This window comes from Oryx dammah, unplaced genomic scaffold (assembly GCF_014754425.2).
Source record: "Oryx dammah isolate SB20612 unplaced genomic scaffold, SCBI_Odam_1.1 HiC_scaffold_5, whole genome shotgun sequence".
Lineage (NCBI taxonomy): Eukaryota > Metazoa > Chordata > Mammalia > Artiodactyla > Bovidae > Oryx > Oryx dammah.
This window is the reverse complement of record NW_024070189.1, coordinates 68,576,077-68,593,617: the sequence shown is the minus strand read 5'-3', so window position 1 is coordinate 68,593,617 and position 17,541 is coordinate 68,576,077. Positions and strand designations below refer to the sequence as shown.

The 17,541-nt window shown below is 37.9% G+C and overlaps 1 protein-coding gene across 1 annotated transcript; it reads left to right on the top strand.

The window, feature by feature from the left end:
* The first annotated feature begins 2,332 nt into the window (after positions 1-2,332).
* On the top strand, positions 2,333-3,259 carry LOC120863786 (olfactory receptor 6F1). Its single transcript, XM_040240352.1, has one exon. The coding sequence runs from the start codon at positions 2,333-2,335 to the stop codon at positions 3,257-3,259; it is 927 nt and encodes a 308-aa protein (XP_040096286.1).
* The last annotated feature ends 14,282 nt before the right edge of the window (positions 3,260-17,541 follow it).

The window sequence follows — 17,541 nt, the reverse complement described above, 5'->3', positions numbered from 1 at the left end:
CTATCTGAACATGAATTAGAATATCATTCTTTTGCATTTTCCAATCAAATGTCTATCTTTTAAAATGTCTTTGAAAGCAGCAGGTCCAAAGTGCTGTGGCTCTGGGACTGAACCTATAGAATTGATAATCACAGCACCTCTTTAGACAGCTTCTCTAGCTTCTTTGTGTTTCAATTTTCTCATCTGTAAAACTAGTAAGATAACAATAAAACAAAATAATAGTACTTACAAAGATCACATTAGACCTTTGGCTGAAAGTGAAAGTCACATCCGACTCTGCTACCCCATGGGCTATACAGTCTATGGATTTCTCCAGGCCAGAATACTGGAGTGGGTAGCCTATCCCTTCTCCAGGGGATCTTCCCAACCCAGGGATCAAACCCAGGTCTCCCACATTGCAGGCAGATTCTTAAACACCTGAGCCACAAAGGAAGTCCAAGAATACTGGAATGGGTAGCCTATCCCTTCTCCAGGGGATCTTCCTGACCCAGGAATCGAACCTGGGTCTCCCGCATTGGGGGCAGATTCTTTACCAACTGAGCTATGAAGGAAGCCCAGACAGTTGGCTAGTGACTGCCAAATAAACATTCACTATGTGTTTGCTACTATTGGCTATTATTATGAGTTTATGGTTACCTAGTGAGTCCTTGACTACTTTTTAAAGAAAAACAGCTGACTAATACCAAAGACATCCATAAGTACTTTGAACTAGAAAATATTGTTAACTCTATTAGTTGGCTGCAAGTGATACAGACGTTGGAACATATTAAGAAATTTGTGAAAACCATTATTTAGCATTTATTGCTCATGAACATTTCTTTGTAGTCTTTATTTCTCTATCTAACCCCTCAATGTCTAAACTAAGATATATTTTTCTTTACTAGGATAATTAAGTAATAACCTAGGGCTTTTACTACTCAACTAAGCAAAACTTGGGAAAGTCATATCATCTCCCTGGTCTTTATTTACAAAATTAAAAGGAAGCTAGTTCCTTCCTCAACAGAGTAGATCTCCAAGCAGCAGTGATACATTCTGGAAATTTGTGTGAAATGCAAAATCACAGCCCCCACCACAGGTGACTGATTTGGAATCTTTACTTTGACATCCCCCTCAAGTGATTGATGTGCCCATTAGAACTTAAGATCACTGCTGTAAATGACATTGAAGTCCCTTTCTGCCTGGTTTACACATATAATAAATCTGCTGAGATTTATGAAAGAGATGACATTTGTTATTGGAGTGTGAGAGTGTAAGACTGGATACTTGAGGACAGAGAGAGAAAACATTCCTTCACAGAGACTTCTCAGAGACTGAAGACACCAAAGTTCACTTTGTGCAATAAACTGCACTCAGGTGTAGGTTCTTGTGATCTGAATGTTTGACAATTTTAGCTTTCCAGTTGATCTTCTAATTTATAGGGTCCATCCTCAAACAAAGCATTTAAAAATAAGTTACAAGTATACAAAAAGAAAAAAAAAAAAAAAACAGCTTCAAAATGATTGTCTGCTTTTCAGCTGTTCACTTCCAAATAAGGGTAGCAGAGGACAGAGGAGCCTGTCGTGCTATATTCTCTGACGTTGCATAGTTGGACACAACATAGCAACTGAATAACAATAATCTTAGATGCAGGAAGAAATTGCCTTAAGTTTAATATGGAAATTTTTTGATGTGAATAATATAACACAAATTTAAACATGAAATGATTAAGATTGGAGAAGACAATAATTTGAAACTATTTTTTAAATTCTTACAGTTTGTTTCTAGACATTATTTTTGAATTCAGAACATATATATCAAAAGATCAATTCAGAAAGTATAACTGTCAGATATGAAAGTGTCTAGAATCTACATTTGAGAGGCCTATTTCTCAACAAAGATAAAGTACATGATTTCATTTAAGGAATGTGCCAAAGAGTTTAGTAACAAAGTATTGAACTGAGTCTGCATGAAATGCTCAGCCCTTCGTGTGTTTAGATGTTATCTGTGAATGTAATCTGTGAACCAGTAATCTGTGACCTGGTTAGAACAGGAATGATTAAAGCAGCAAGACTAGATTTGAATCTTGGATCTGAAGTGTAACCATAGATGAAATCTTTGCAAAATTGCTAACATTATTTGCACTGTCTGTTAATTCGTTATAATAGCACAACTCTCTACTTAATTAACTGATACTAATCATGCATAGCTCCAAGCACAGAGCAGGCACTCAACAGATGTTAGTTTGTCAGTATGCATTCAAGTACTGAAGCACTCTCATGAATGCTTTTCTTTTTATTTTTCTAGAACTGCGTGATTGAGTCAAAGACCTCCGTGCAGGGGTCTGTGTTTTTCTATGAACACAGACAATGAAACTCTTCCCCAGGACTTTCTCCTATTGGGCTTTCCTGGCTCCCAGATCCTTCAGCTCTCTCTTTTCGTGCTTTTTTTGGTTATGTACATCCTCACAATTGGTGGTAACATGGCTATATTGGTATTGGTGAGTACCTCCCACCAGCTACACACCCCCATGTACTTCTTTCTAAGCAATCTCTCTTTCCTAGAGATTTGGTATACCACAGCTGCAGTCCCCAAAGCCCTGGCCATTCTACTGGGGAGAAGCCAAAGCATATCATTTACCAGCTGTCTTTTGCAGATGTATCTTGTTTTCTCATTGGGCTGCACAGAGTACTTCCTCCTGGCAGCCATGGCTTATGACCGTTATTTGGCCATCTGCTATCCTCTGCACTATGGGACTATCATGAACAGTCTTCTCTCAATACAGCTGGCTCTGGGCTCCTGGGTCTGTGGTTTCCTGGCCATTGCAGTTCCCACAGCCCTCATCAGCAGCCTGACCTTCTGTGGGCCCCACACTATCAACCACTTCTTTTGTGACATTGCACCTTGGATTGCTCTGGCCTGTACCAGCACATGGCCAGTGGAACTTGTAAGCTTTGTGATTGCTTTTGTGGTCATCCTAAGTTCTTGCCTTATCACCCTTGTCTCCTATGTCTACATCATCAGCACCATCTTCAGGATTCCCTCAGCCCAGGGCAGAAGCAAAGCCTTCTCCACGTGCTCCTCGCATCTTACAGTGGTGCTCATCTGGTATGGCTCTACAATCTTCCTTCATGTCCGCACATCCATTAAAGAGGCTTTGAATCTGACCAAAGCTGTTCATGTCTTGAACACCGTGGTAACTCCAGTTCTTAATCCCTTCATCTACACTCTCCGTAACAAGGAAGTAAGAGAAACTCTGCTAAAGAAATGTAAAGGAAAATAAACTGCTTCCAACAAAACAGACCTCTGTCAATTCTTTCTGTATCTGTTCAGAGGTTCCAAGTGAGAATATGGAGAAAAAAGCAAATCTTTCTTGATGTAAGGAGAGGAGGGAAAAAAATGGAAAAAAAATCAATCAAAACAAATTTAAAAACCTGTATATACTTGTGTTACTTTCTCATATATGATAGGAATGGAAGTTCTTGGAATAAGCAAACTGGACATTCTTTAAGAATAAAATCTTTATATACTGAATTAGGTTTATCCTTGGATTTCATTTATAAAATGAGGTGTAATAGTCAATAAGAAGGGTGTTTTATTGAGTAAACTTTAAATTTTTGTCCCTTTTAAAATAGCTTTGATGAAATATGTGAAAAGTGAAAACTTTTAAAATATGTTTGTGAAATAGGAAAAGGTTAAATAAATAGAAGGATAATTGAAATCATAGTGTGCAATTATTTCAACACACGATTTTTTGGATAAAATGTAGTAAAATATGTACATATAAAAGTTGATAATTACAGTGTGAGACCTTTGTTTAACAAGGATAGTGAACAAAAACATTCTAATAAGCAAGTGATGTTAAAAGTTAAAGGGCGACAAAACTGCAGGAGGGCTTGGAAAAAGCAATAAATGTTTTTTACACAACAAAATGCTCGTCTTGAATATGCTAAAGGATTCTGTTAGTAAGTTGTCAAGGTTAAATACCACATGGCTTCAAGGGAAAATGACTATAGAAAAAAATAATTGTAATAGTTGATTTTCCTCTAAATGACTCTAAGATATTTATTTTCAACCATTAACACATGGATGAAAGTTTTATTTCTCTCTTTTTATTTTTTCCTTATGGCTAGTGGTAATAGAATTATTCTGCCAATGCAGGAGACTCAGGAGATGCTGGTTTGATCCTTGCATAGGAAGATCTCCTGGAAGAGGAAATGGCAACCCACTCCAGTATTCTTGCCTGGAGAATCTCATGGACAGAGGAGGAGCCTGGCAGACTACAGTTCATTTGTTCGCAAATAGTTGGACATGACTGAGAGACTGTGTAACTAAGCATGCACACATAGATTTGAAGCAGCAAAGATGACTTGTCATGCTTAACCACGTTGAAGATATATTCTGTTCTGTTTCACATTGTTTCACAGATGCAAAATGTAGGCTGTTTCTCATAGGAAAAAAGTCTGTGTGGCTGAGTAGCAGCTACCCTATATGTCTTGTTTGTTTATATTTTTTTGAAATCTCTACTGGGTCCTCACTCAAAAAATGTAGGAGATGACAGAAAAAGAAAGCATATGCTTGAAGGAAATAGGGCAAAGTATTTCACTGAGGGTATAACAAACATTGTTTCAAAAGGTATGTCTATGTTGAAAGTTAACTTCTTAAATCTTCATAATTCAACAATGTACACCTGATCTGCTGCCATTAATTATTTACTGTGAGCATGAATTTCAAATCCATGAAATTCCTAAACTCTCAGTTCAGTTCAGTTCAGTTCAGTCACGCAGATGGTGACTGCAGCCATGAAATTAAAAGACGCTTACTCCTTGGAAGAAAAGTTATGACCAACCTAGATAGCATATTCAAAAGCAGAGACATTACTTTGCTGACTAAAGTCCGTCTAGTCAAGGCTATGGTTTTTCCAGTGGTCATGTATGGATGTGAGAGTTGGACTGTGAAGAAGGCTGAGTGCCGAAGAATTGATGCTTTTGAACTGTGGTGTTGGAGAAGACTCTTGAGAGTCGTATACTCTAAAAACCCACAAAGGATCACAAGAAAAATTTTGGAGGTGATGAGTATGTGAAGTACCTTGGTGTTCCTTGACAGATGGATTCTTTACCACTGAGCCACCTGGGAAGTCTAATGGTGTCCTGGGTGTATGCATACATCCAAGCTAATCAATAAGTATATAGTAAATGTATATCTTTTTTGTAAATCAATTGTACTTCCATAGGAGTTCCCAGGTGGTGACAGTGGTAGAGTTGTGGGTAAGGTGGTAGAGTCACAGGTTTGATCCCTGGGTTGGGAAGATGCGCTGGAGGAGGGCATGGCAATCCACTCCAGTATTCTTGCCTGGAGAACCCACAGACAGAGGAGCCTTTCAGGCTGCAGTCCATAGGGTCCCACAGAGTTGGATATGACTGAAGAGACTTAGCATGCAATCATGCAGAGCTAAAAAACAAATAAATAAATTTCTAATCCTACTTTTTGAGGACTTCCAAAAATCAAAATTTCTAATAAGAGTCAAATTGCTATTTTCTGAGACAAAAAGCATTCCTGCTTTGATGACTGAGTCCCAACTTTAAAAAAAAAAAAAAAGCAGTTGGTATAGTCAATTATAGTGAAAGTTATCTTCAACATCTCCCTCTCTTCTGGTGCACACCTCATTATATCAAAACCAAGGAAATAGTGTTCAGCTTTTGTGTGGATAAATGAGTGAGTTGGTTTAGCATAATATTGCATACAGCATTTAATGTTAGGTGAAGAAAATAACCAAGAATGAACAGGGTAACTTGAGTATTTCCTCCTATGTAGATTAAAAAACAACTTATTATTTGCATGATATTTTATCAAGCAATTATACCTAATTTCTGGATATCTGATTTAGTTCTCTTTTTTAAATCAATAATTTATAAAAATTCAATTTAGGAAAAAAATACATTGCTATTTAGAATTATCCCATGGTGGTAAATTATTGGAAGTATTAAATCACTGCTAAAGACTTTTTGAGTCTTTCAATTTATTTTGACAAACTTCTTTTTAATAAAGATAGTATTAATGGATATAACTTCAAGTTTGAGAAGTCTGTTTCAAAGCACTCTAATTTATTGAAAAATAATTTGGGGATTTCTTTTTTCATTTTTAAAAAATCTTTCATCTATAAAAATTTTTAGCATCATTAATTTAAAAAAAAGTATAATTAAGGGTTTATATCAAGCTTCCCTGAGATGTACCACTTAGGCATGTGGATTATTTTGAACTAAAGTCAATGGAGACCATGTGGGATCAAGAGAAATTACTGTCCCTTTCTTAACTACTTTAGTTCAGTTCAGTTCAGTCACTCAGTCGTGTCCGACTCTTTGCGACCCCGTGAATCGCAGCACTCCAGGCCTCTCTGCCCATCACCAACTCCTGGAGTTCACTCAAACTCACGTCCATCGAGTCGATGATGCCATCCAGCCATCTCATCCTCTGTCGTCCCCTTCTCCTCCTGCCCCCAATCCCTCCCAGTATCAGAGTCTTTTACAGTGAGTCAATTCTTCTCATGAGGTATTCTCATGAGGCCAAAGTATTGGAGTTTCAGGCTCAGCATCAGTCCTTCCACTGAACACCCAGGACCGATCTCCTCTAGAATGAACTGGTTGGATCTCCTTGCAGTCCAAGGGACTCTCAAGAGTCTTCTCCAACACCACAGTTCAAAAGCATCAATTCTTCAGCACTCAGCTTTCTTCACAGTCCAACTCTCACATCCATATATGACCAATGGAAAAACCATAGCCTTGACTAGACGGACCTTTGTTGGCAAAGTAATGTCTCTGCTTTGCAATACGCTGTCTAGGTTGGTCATAACTTTTCTTCCAAGGAATAAGCGCCTTTTAATTTCATGGCTGCAATCACCATCTGCAGTGATTTTGGAGCCCCCCAAAATAAAGTCTGACACTGTTTCCACTGTTTCCCCATCTATTTCCCATGAAGTGATGGGACCGGATGCCATGATCTTCGTTTTCTGAATGTTGAGTTTTAAGCCAACTTTTTCACTCTCCTCTTTCACTTTCATCAAGAGGCTCTTTAGTTCCTCTTCACTTTCATCAAGATGCTCTTTAGTTCCTCTTCAGTTTCTGCCATAAGGGTGGTGTTATCTGCATATCTGAGGTTATTGATATTTCTCCCAGCAATCTTGATTCCAGCTTGTGCTTCTTTCAACCCAGCGTTTCTCATGATGTACTCTGCATAGAAGTTAAATAAGCAGGGGGACAATAAATAGCCTTGACAGACTCCTTTTCCTATTTGGAGCCAGTCTGTTGTTCCATGTCCAGTTCTAACTGTTGCTTCCTCACCTGCATATAGGTTTCTCAAGAGGCAGGTTAGGTGGTCTGGTATTCCCATCTCTTTCAGAATTTTCCACAGTTTCTTGAGATCCCTACAGTTGAAGGCTTTGGCATAGTCAATAAAGCAGAAATAGATGTTTTTCTGGAACTCTCTTGCTTTTTTGATGATCCAGCAGATGTTGGCAATTTGATCTCTGGTTCTTCTGCCTTTTCTAAAACCAGCTTAAACATCTGGAAGTTCATGGTTCACATATTGCTGAAGCCTGGATGGAGAATTTTGAGGGTGGTCTAATATTAATACAATCTGACCACTGTTTCTTAAAAAAAAAAAAAATAGGAGATTAGGACACTGAAAGACACCAGGGGGATTTATGCAGAGAGTTGAAAGAATTGGAGAGATGATAATCATATGTTAGACAAGGGGAGGGGACTCAGAGAAAATCAGCATTCTTACACCTTGATTTGGGATTTCTACCTTCCAGAACTGAGAAAATAAGTGTATGTTGTTTAAGTCATCCAGTCTGTGGTAGTTTCTTATGGCAGTGCTAGCAAACTAATACAGGATCAGATGACATAGTGAAGAATTCATTGAATGATTTAACAAAACATGTTCATAACAAACTGTATTGAAATTGTAAACATCACTGAGAAAATTTTAGAATAACTGTTAAGATGGAGAAAAATATGACCCTTAATGCTGACTCAATATTGTGTCTGTGACAAAGTTCTCTTCATGAATCTAGCTTGCTGCTGCTGCTAAGTCGCTTCAGTCGTGTCCGACTCTGTGCGACCCCATAGACTTCAGCCCACCAGGCTCCCCTGTCCCTGAGATTCTCCAGGCAAGAACACTGGAGTGGGTTGCCATTTCCTTCTCCAGTGCATGAAAGTGAAAAGTGAAAGGGAAGTCGCTCAGTTGTGTCCAACTCTTAGCGACCCCATGGGCTACGGCCCACCAGGTTCCTCCGCCCATGAGATTTTCCAGGCAAGAGTACTGGAGTGGATTGCCATTGCCTTCTCTGGATCTAGCTTAAAGTCTATCAAAATTATTCCAAGTAATTTGGAAATTTATAAGCTAATTCAAAAGTTCATGCAATGACTTACTTTACTCAGTATGACACTCTCTAGGTCCATACAAGTTGCAGCAAATGGCATTATTTCATTCTTTATAATGACTGATTAATATTCTATTTCATATATGTACCATATCTTCTTTATCCCTTCCTCTGTCACTGGACATTGAGGTTGCTTCCATGTCTTCAGTTTGGTTCAGTGGCTCAGTTGTGTCCGACTCTGCGACCCCATGAACCACAGCATGCCACGCCTCCCTGTCCATAACCAACTCCTGGAGTCCACCCAAAACCATATCCATTGTGTCGGTGATGCCATCGAACCATTTCATTCTCTGTTGTCCCCTTCTCTTCCTGCCCTCAATATTTCCCAGGATAGGGTCTCTTCAAATGAGTCAGTTCTTTGCATCAGGTGACCAAAGTATTGGAGTTTCAGCTTCAACATCAGTCCTTCCAATGAACACCCAGGGCTGATCTCTTTTATTTTATTTATTTATTATTTAATTTATTATTTTTTATTTTACTTTACAATTCTATATTGGTTTTGCCATACATTGACGTGAATCCACCACGGGTGTACATGTGTTCACAATGCACTGGTTGGATCTCTTTACAGTCCAAGGGATTCTCAAGAGCCTTCTCCAACACCACAGTTCAAAAGCATCAATTCTTCAGCACTCAGCTTTCTTTATAGTCCAACTCTCACATCCATACATGACCACTGGAAAAACCATAGCCTAGACTAGACAGACAATTGTTGGCAAAGTAATGTCTCTGCTTTTCAATATGCTATCTAAGTTGGTCATAACTTTCCTTCCAAGGAGTAAGCGTCTTTTAATTTCATGGTTGCAATCACCATCTACAGTGATTTTGGAGCCCAGAAAAATAAAACCAGCCATTTTTTCCACTGTTTCCCCATCTATTTCCCATGAAGTGATGGGACCAGATGCCATGATCTGTGTTTTTTGAATGTTGAGCTTTAAGCCAATTTTTTCACTCTTCTCTTTCACTTTCATCAAGAGGCTGTTTTTGTTCCTCTTCATTTTCTGCTATAAGGGTGGTGTCATCTGCCTATTTGAGGTTATTGATATTTCTCCCAGCAATCTTGATTCCAGCTTGTGTTTCCTCCAGCCCAGCGTTTGTCATGATGTACTCTGCATATAATTTAAATAAGCAGGGTGACAATATACAGCCTTGATGTACTCTTTTTCCTATCTGGAACCAGTCTGTTGTTCCATGTCCAATTCTAACTGTTGCTTCCTGACCTGCATATCGGTTTCTGAAGAGGCAGGTCAGGTGGTCTGGTATTCCCATCTCTTTCAGAATTTCCCACAGTTTATTGTGATCCACACAGTCAAAGGCTTTGACATAGTCAATAAAGCAGAAATAGATATTTTTCTGGAACTCTCTTGCTTTTTCAATGATCCAACGGATGTTGGCAATTTGATCTCTGGTTTTCTAACTTTTCTAAAACCAGCTTGAACATCTGGAAGTTCATGGTTCACATATTGCTGAAGCCTGGCTTGGAGAATTTTGAGCATTACTTTACTAGCATGTGAGATGAGTGTAATTGTGTGGTAGTATGAGCATTCTTTGGCATTGCCTTTCTTGAGACTGGAATGAAAACTGACCTTTTCCAGTCCTGTGGCCACTGCTGAGTTTTCCAAATTTGCTGACATATTGAGTGCAGTACTTTCACAGCATCATCTTTTAGGATTTGAAATAGCTCAACTAGAATTCCATCACCTCCACTAGCTTTGTTCGTAGTGATGCTTCCTAAAGCCCACTTGACTTCACATTCCAGGATGTCTGGCTCGAGGTGAGTGATCACACCATCGTGATTATCTTGGTCATGAAGATCTTTTTTGTACAGTTCCTCTGTGTATCTTGCCACCTCTTCTTAATATCTTCTGCTTCTGTTAGGTCCATACAATTTCTGTCCTTTATTGAGCCCATCTTTGCATGAAATGCTCCCTTGGTATCTCTAATTTTCTTGAAGAGATCTCTAGTCTTTCCCCTTTTATTGTTTTCCTCTATTTCTTTGAATTGTTCTCTGAGGAATGCTTTCTTATCTCTCCTGGTTATTCTTTGGAACTTGCATTCAAATGGGTATATCTTTCCTTGTCTCCTTTGCTTTTCACTTCCCTTCTTTTCACAGGTATTTTTAAGGCCTCCTGAGACAGCCATTTTACTTGTTTGCATTTCTTTTTCTTGGGATGGTCTTGATTCTTGTCTCCTGTACAATGTCATGAGCCTTTATCCATAGTTCATCAGGCACTCTATCAGATTAGTCTCTTAAATATATTTCTCACTTCCACTGTAGAGGCATTCTATGTCTTGGCTATTGTAAACAGTACTGCAGTGAACACTGAGGTGATGTATCTTTTCAGATTATCTTTTTCTCTGAATATATGCCAAGGAGTGAGGTTGCAGGGCGATATGGTAGCTCTATTTTCAGTTTTTTGAGGGACCACCATATTGTTTTCCATAGTGGCTGTGGAACCACAATTTAATTCACAATTCACATTCCCAACAGCTGTGTAGGAGGGTTCCCTTCTCTCCCCTTCTTCCCCAACATTTGTTTGTGGATATTTTTGTTGTTCATTGTTGTTCAGTTGCAAAGTCATGTCTGAATCTTTGTGAACCCATGCACTGAAGTCCATAGGGCTTCCCTGTTCTTCATTATATCCTGGAGTTTGTTCAAGCTCTTATCCATTGAGTCAGTGATGACATCCAATTTCTCATCCTCTGCTGCCCTCTTCTTTTACCTTCAATCTTTCCCAGAATCCAGGTCTTTTCCAATAAGTTGATTCCTCTTTCCAGGTGGCCAAAGTATTGGAGATTCACCTTTAGCATCAGTGCTTCCAATGAATATTTAGGGATGATTTCCCTTAGGTTTGACTGGTTGATCTCCTTTCTGTCCAAGGGACTCTCAAGATTCTTCTCCGGCACCACAAATCAGAAGTATCAGTGCTCCAGTACTCAGCCTTCTTTATGGTCCAACTCTCATATTTGTTCATGGCTACTAGAAAAACCATAGCTTTGACTATGTGGACCTTGTCTTTTAGCAAATGAGAAGTATTGTATGATATGTCTTATATGTGGAACCTAAAAAGAAATGATACAGTTGAACTTATTTACAAAACAGAAATAGACTCACAGACTTTGAGAACAAGCTTATGGTTGCCTGGGGGAAGGATAGGGGAAGGGATAGTTGAAGAGTTTGGGATGGGCATGTATGTGCTGCTGTATTTAAAATGAATAATCAGTAAGGAGCTAATGTATAGCACATGGAACTCTGCTCAATGTTATGTGGCAACCTGTATGGGAGGGGAGCTTGTGGAATGTATACATGTATATGTATGCCTGAGCCTCTTCACTGTTCACCTGAAATTATCACATAGTTTGTTAATCAACTATATCCCAATATGAAATAAAAAGGTTTATTTTTTTTTAAGTTTATATGATTAGAGTCCATGGGGCTGTCTCATGATATCAGGAAATTATGAGGATAAATGTATAATCTAAACAACAACTCCATGGTAAATATGAAAGTTACAACATGAGCTTGTTATTTAACAGAAACAAGATATAGGCAACACAGAGGGTATGTCATCCATGATACTAGAGAGACCATAACATGGAGCAAAACAATGAAAAAAGGAAGATAATTTCATGTCTACTCTAGAAGACAAGGATAACATTAAGACAAGGATAACATTACATGATTAGGCTCTGAAAACATATCCCAGTTTATGACAACAATGGAGAAGACCTTGCTGAGTTTCATTATGATGCTGTTCCATCAGTTCAGTTCAATTCAGTCACTCAGTCATGTCCAACTCTTTGCGACCCCATGAATCACAGCACTCCAGGCTTCCCTGTCCATCACCAACTCCTGGAGTTCATTCCGACTCACGTCCATCGAGTCAGTGATGGCATCCAGCCATCTCATCCTCTGTCATCCCCTTCTCCTCCTGCCCCCAATCCCTCCCAGCATCAGAGTCTTTTCCAATGAGTCAACTCTTCGCATGAGGTGGCCAAAGTATTGGAGTTTCAGCTTTAGCATCATTCCTTCCAAAGAAATCCCAGGGTTGATCTCCTTCAGAATGGACTGGTTGGATCTCCTTGCAGTCCAAGGGACTCTCAAGAGTCTTCTCCAACACCACAGTTCAAAAGCATCAATTCTTTGGCACTCAGCCTTCTTCACAGCCCAACTCTCACATCCATACATGAGCACAGGAAAAACCATAGCCTTGACTAGACGGACCTTTGTTGGCAAAGTAATGTCTCTGCTTTTGAATATGCTATCTAGGTTGGTCATAACTTTTCTTCCAAGGAGTAAGCATCTTTTAAATTCATGGCTGCAGTCACCATCTGCAGTGATTTTGGAGCCCCCCCAAAACAAAGTCTGACACTGTTTCCACTGTTTCCCCATCTGTTTCCCATGAAGTGATGGGACTGGCTGCCATGATCTTCGTTTTCTAAATGTTGAGCTTTAAGCCAACTTTTTCACTCTCCTCTTTCACTTTCATCAAGAGGCTTTTTAGTTCCTCTTCACTTTCTGCCATAGGGTGGTGTTATCTGCATATCTGAGGTTATTGATATTTCTCCTGGCAATCTTGATTCCAGCTTGTGCTTCTTTCAGCCCAGTGTTTCTCATGATGTACTCTGCATAGAAGTTAAATAAGCAGGGTGACAATATACAGCCTTGATATACTCCTTTTCTTATTTGGAACCAGTCTGTTGTTCCATGTCCAGTTCTAACTTTTGCTTCCTGACCTGCATACAGATTTCTCAAGAGGCAGGTCAGGTGGTCTGGTATTCCCATCTCTTTCAGAATTTTTCCACAGTTTATTGTGATCCACACAGTTGAAGGCTTTGGCATAGTCAATAAAGCAGAAATAGATGTTTTTCTGGAACTCTCTTGCTTTTTCCATGATCCAGCAGATGTTGGTAATTTGATCTCTGGTTCTTCTGCCTTTTCTAAAACCAGCTTGAACATCAGGAAGTTCACGGTTCATGTATTGCTGAAGCCTGGCTTGGAGAATTTTGAGCATGACTTTACTAGTGTGTGAGATGAGTGCAATTGTGTGGTAGTTTGAGCATTCTTTGGCATTGCCTTTCTTTGGGATTGGAATGAAAACTGACCACAACTCTTATATGTTCATTGACATCCCTTGAGAACTACTACAGATGTCAAGAATTAAGAGCTCTTGGGACATTTTTGCCCTGACATGGTTGGTCATTACTGAGAGTCTGAAGAATAGTTATCCTCAATGGAGATTGACTTATATCAAGAGAGACAGTAGAGGAAAGATCAATGGGCCATTTGGTATCTCAGGAGCTTAAACAAAAACTATGTTACTGATCCCTAAGTTAGAGGACAATGTCCTAGTGTCCTTCTCCATTGAAACTGAGCTGAGATTACTAGACTTAATTTGAAGATATTGGACACAGAGTTAAATTTAAATTTTTGCATGCTTTAGAAGCAAATGAAATGGCAGGGTGTGTGTGTATATATATATATATATATATATATATATATATAATTAAAGGGTTTCTGGAGAATTTATTTTAATGAGACCCATGCCCAAGACAGTGGCATCAACTCTAAGATCTGAGGTGGGCAATAAGGTTAGGGTCTCCAAGGCTTTAGAATCTAAGAAATAGTACAGCTTAAACATCCTGGGAGAAGCCCATGTATTTTATGAAGTTCCACTTGTAATTTCTTTAAAAACCTTGTCCCTTATTGGGAAAAGAAATGCCTGAGACATAGGACATCAAGAACAGTTTTTTCCCTAGAACTTGGAGATAGCATAAAGGGAACAATGCTGACATAAACAGGACAGAGACGTTCAATCAAAATCATTGTGAGTTGGAAGGTCATGGCGGGGATTTGAAATGGGAATGTGGAGGTTTATGGGAAAACTATTTGCAGTTCTGATGCTTCCTATAACTTGAAAACACATACTTATTTTGAACAAAACCTGTGGATTGAAGAAAAATCCCCAAATTACTTAGCTTTTTCAGTTTCACTTTCTTTTTCACTAAAATTATTTTGAAATCTAAAAACATGTGGGAAAACACTCTCATCAGTATTTTTCTATAAATGCTATTTTTCATATTGACCATACTTTATAATTAAAATATTATCAGGACTGTAAGATGCTGTAAAACTAATTTTCTGCCTATTTTCCTCTTTTTTGCATTTTCGGTATCTTCAGCCTCCTACTCCTGCCCAAAGTGACAGATTTGTTGTTATTATAATACATAAATAGGGCATAGATATAGAAATTAGATTTTATTTATCTCAGAGCTCCCATGTGTGTGTGCTTGGTCATGTCTGACTCTTTTGCACCTCCACCAGGCTTCTTGTCCATGAGATTTCCAAGGCAAGAATACTGGAGAGGGCTGCCATTTCCTTCTCCAGGGGGATCTTCCTGACTCAGGGGCTGAATCCATGTTTCCTGTGTCTCCTGCACTGGCAGGTGAATTCTTTATCACTAGCACCACCTGCCAAACCCCAGATCTCCCTTAGATACCTCCTTGTTTTAGGCCGCTTCATGCACTATAAACAGTTTGTAAATTTTTGGTCAGTTGGGACACACCTTGTAGGCTTTTTTCAATTATGTATCATTACTGTGGACAAGTGTATCAATATGATAAGTTAAAGGTTTATTGTTATCAACATTATCTGTAGAACAAATGACACAGTAATCCAAGATAAACATAAACCTGAAGGGAGAAAATTTCATTATCAAAGTCAAGCATTGTGGAATGAGAGGTACACAAAAGAACACTTCCTAGTTAGTTTATCCTGGTCATTCCAGAAGCACACACACTGAGAAGAAAGTGTAATGTCTGCTTTACTACCTTGAAATTAGTTCTCGGGGCTGCAGGCAATAAGTTTTCCACTCCTTAACAGGTGAAACATAAACCAGCACTGTCCTTAAACTTGATGAACCTGACCTAGTTCATAAGTTATAAATTTTGAGTTAGATTCTTCAGTTGTGTCCTGAAAGTAGGGCAAGAACTGTTTATTTACAAAATAGTATGAAATTGACATTTCTATCTTTTGGACTTGAAGTCAATGACTTTACCCTCCAGAAAATGACCTATTCTGGAATAGATGAACCCTATGAAGGCGAAGAATATTAGAAATCATTGAGGAAAATTCCATACATCTTTGCCAACTCTCTCAGAGACAAACAAAAGTATATTAAAATGGTCTTTTAGCACGTACGAGATAACCGTTACAGAATTCTCATTATGTTACAAATGGAAAATTGCTCTTATTCCTCATCAGGTTTTCTATACCCTACAATGTTCTTTATTATCTCACAATAGTCTGATGCTCTATTTCCCTCCTAATCATCCATTTATTTTATTTTTTCTCTTTTTTACTTCCACCTTCTTTTCTTTTTTTCCTTTACAATTCTTAATTTCTACCTGTATCTTTGCATTTCTGTTGTAGTTTGTCTAATACTCAAGATCAATAATTGTATGTACCACTGCTCAGCATAAATGACTGCATGTTCTTTTTAAGCTTTGATTCCAAACATGAAAAGAATGTGGAATTTAGTTGTCTTTTAATTTCATTTCACCCAGTTTCCTATCCTGCTACTCTGATATTTAATTTTTTCTTATAATTCACCAAGAGTGTTCTAATATACAAACCTAAGATTAGGCTTTTAGTGTCTATAGGATAATCTCTGAAATGCATTATGGTGTTTCCTCCTTTACTTAAAATTCTCTCTCTTTACATATTGATTTCCATAGCCATTTTTATTTGATCATCTTCTCTTACAATATTTTTATATCTGTTTTTATCACTCTCTTCCTTTTCCACTCATCACTAAAATTTTGGCCAAAGTTTTGGTGGTCACCCCTTCAGATTTTCTATGTGTCATAAAAGTTACATACATCTTTATTCATAAAGTGCTGGAGGCTGGAACTGATCCTTGGAAAATAATTGGATCCAGAAAATTTACAGAAAATGCATGTAAACATATGTCATTATACTTGAAATACTGAGGACTTGTTTTCTTGATATCTGTGAAACTCTAGACTGATTTACAAAACATACCTTCTGAAAAGTGGTGTGAGGAACATGTAAAGTGTGTGTGTGTGTCTGTGTGTGTGTGTGTTGTAATGTGGTGCATATGATGTGCATGTATGCATGCACTGTATGGTGTCTGTGTATGTTGTGGGGTGTGTATATGTATTTGACAGGTTTCTTAGATGTCCTGGCTGGTTCTTCATCATTAACTTAACCTCCTAAATTTAAATTATATTTTAGTTCACTATTTCAACACCTTTTGTCCTCTCTCTTTTACACTACTCCCCCTACTTTTAATCAAAAGAAAAATAAATCCAACACCTACTTTTCTATGAGATGCTATTTCCTATGCTATTTATTCTATTTTCTGCTATTAACACATTAACTTTTAAAATGAAATATAAAATCATTGTATTCAATAATATAAAATCTTATTATTACAAGAGATCTTCATAAAAAGGGATTTCTTTGTCCAAAGTGCATAAAAGTGAGAGAAACTTCCATGTTGTCTGTTAGAAGTTTTAAATGACTTGACATTTATATGAACATATTTTTATGTTAAAATATAGCTATTTAGTTTCTCAATAATACAGTTTAGGATTAGATGGCTTCAGACCATTTTTACAATAAGATAAGACTAGAGAATATGAGCATTTTTTGCTTTAAATTTAATCATATTAAACAATAGGAAGATTTTATCTTGAAATGTTAACAATTATGATTTATTATAAAAATATCAATAATGATCATGAAACCAGAATGCATGGCTTTCAGATGTTAAAATATATATTGGTCTTACTAATTAAAAATATGTCCACATTTTGAGAGGAAAACAGCAGTGTCATATCATATGTACATGTTTTAGTTTGCACTTTCCAGAATTAAAGATTAAGAAGAAATCAACAAAGTGAAACTTGCTAAACGTTGAGAAACCATTACATTGAAGAGTGCAGAAACAACGTAAAGAAAATCAACAGAAAAACTGAGCTTCATTTTTCAGGTTGAAAGAAGGAGCATCAATATGGATACAAGATTGTGCTTTGCTTAATCATGTCTGACTCATTGCAATCCCATAGACTGTAGCTTGCAAGGCTCCTCTGTCCATGGG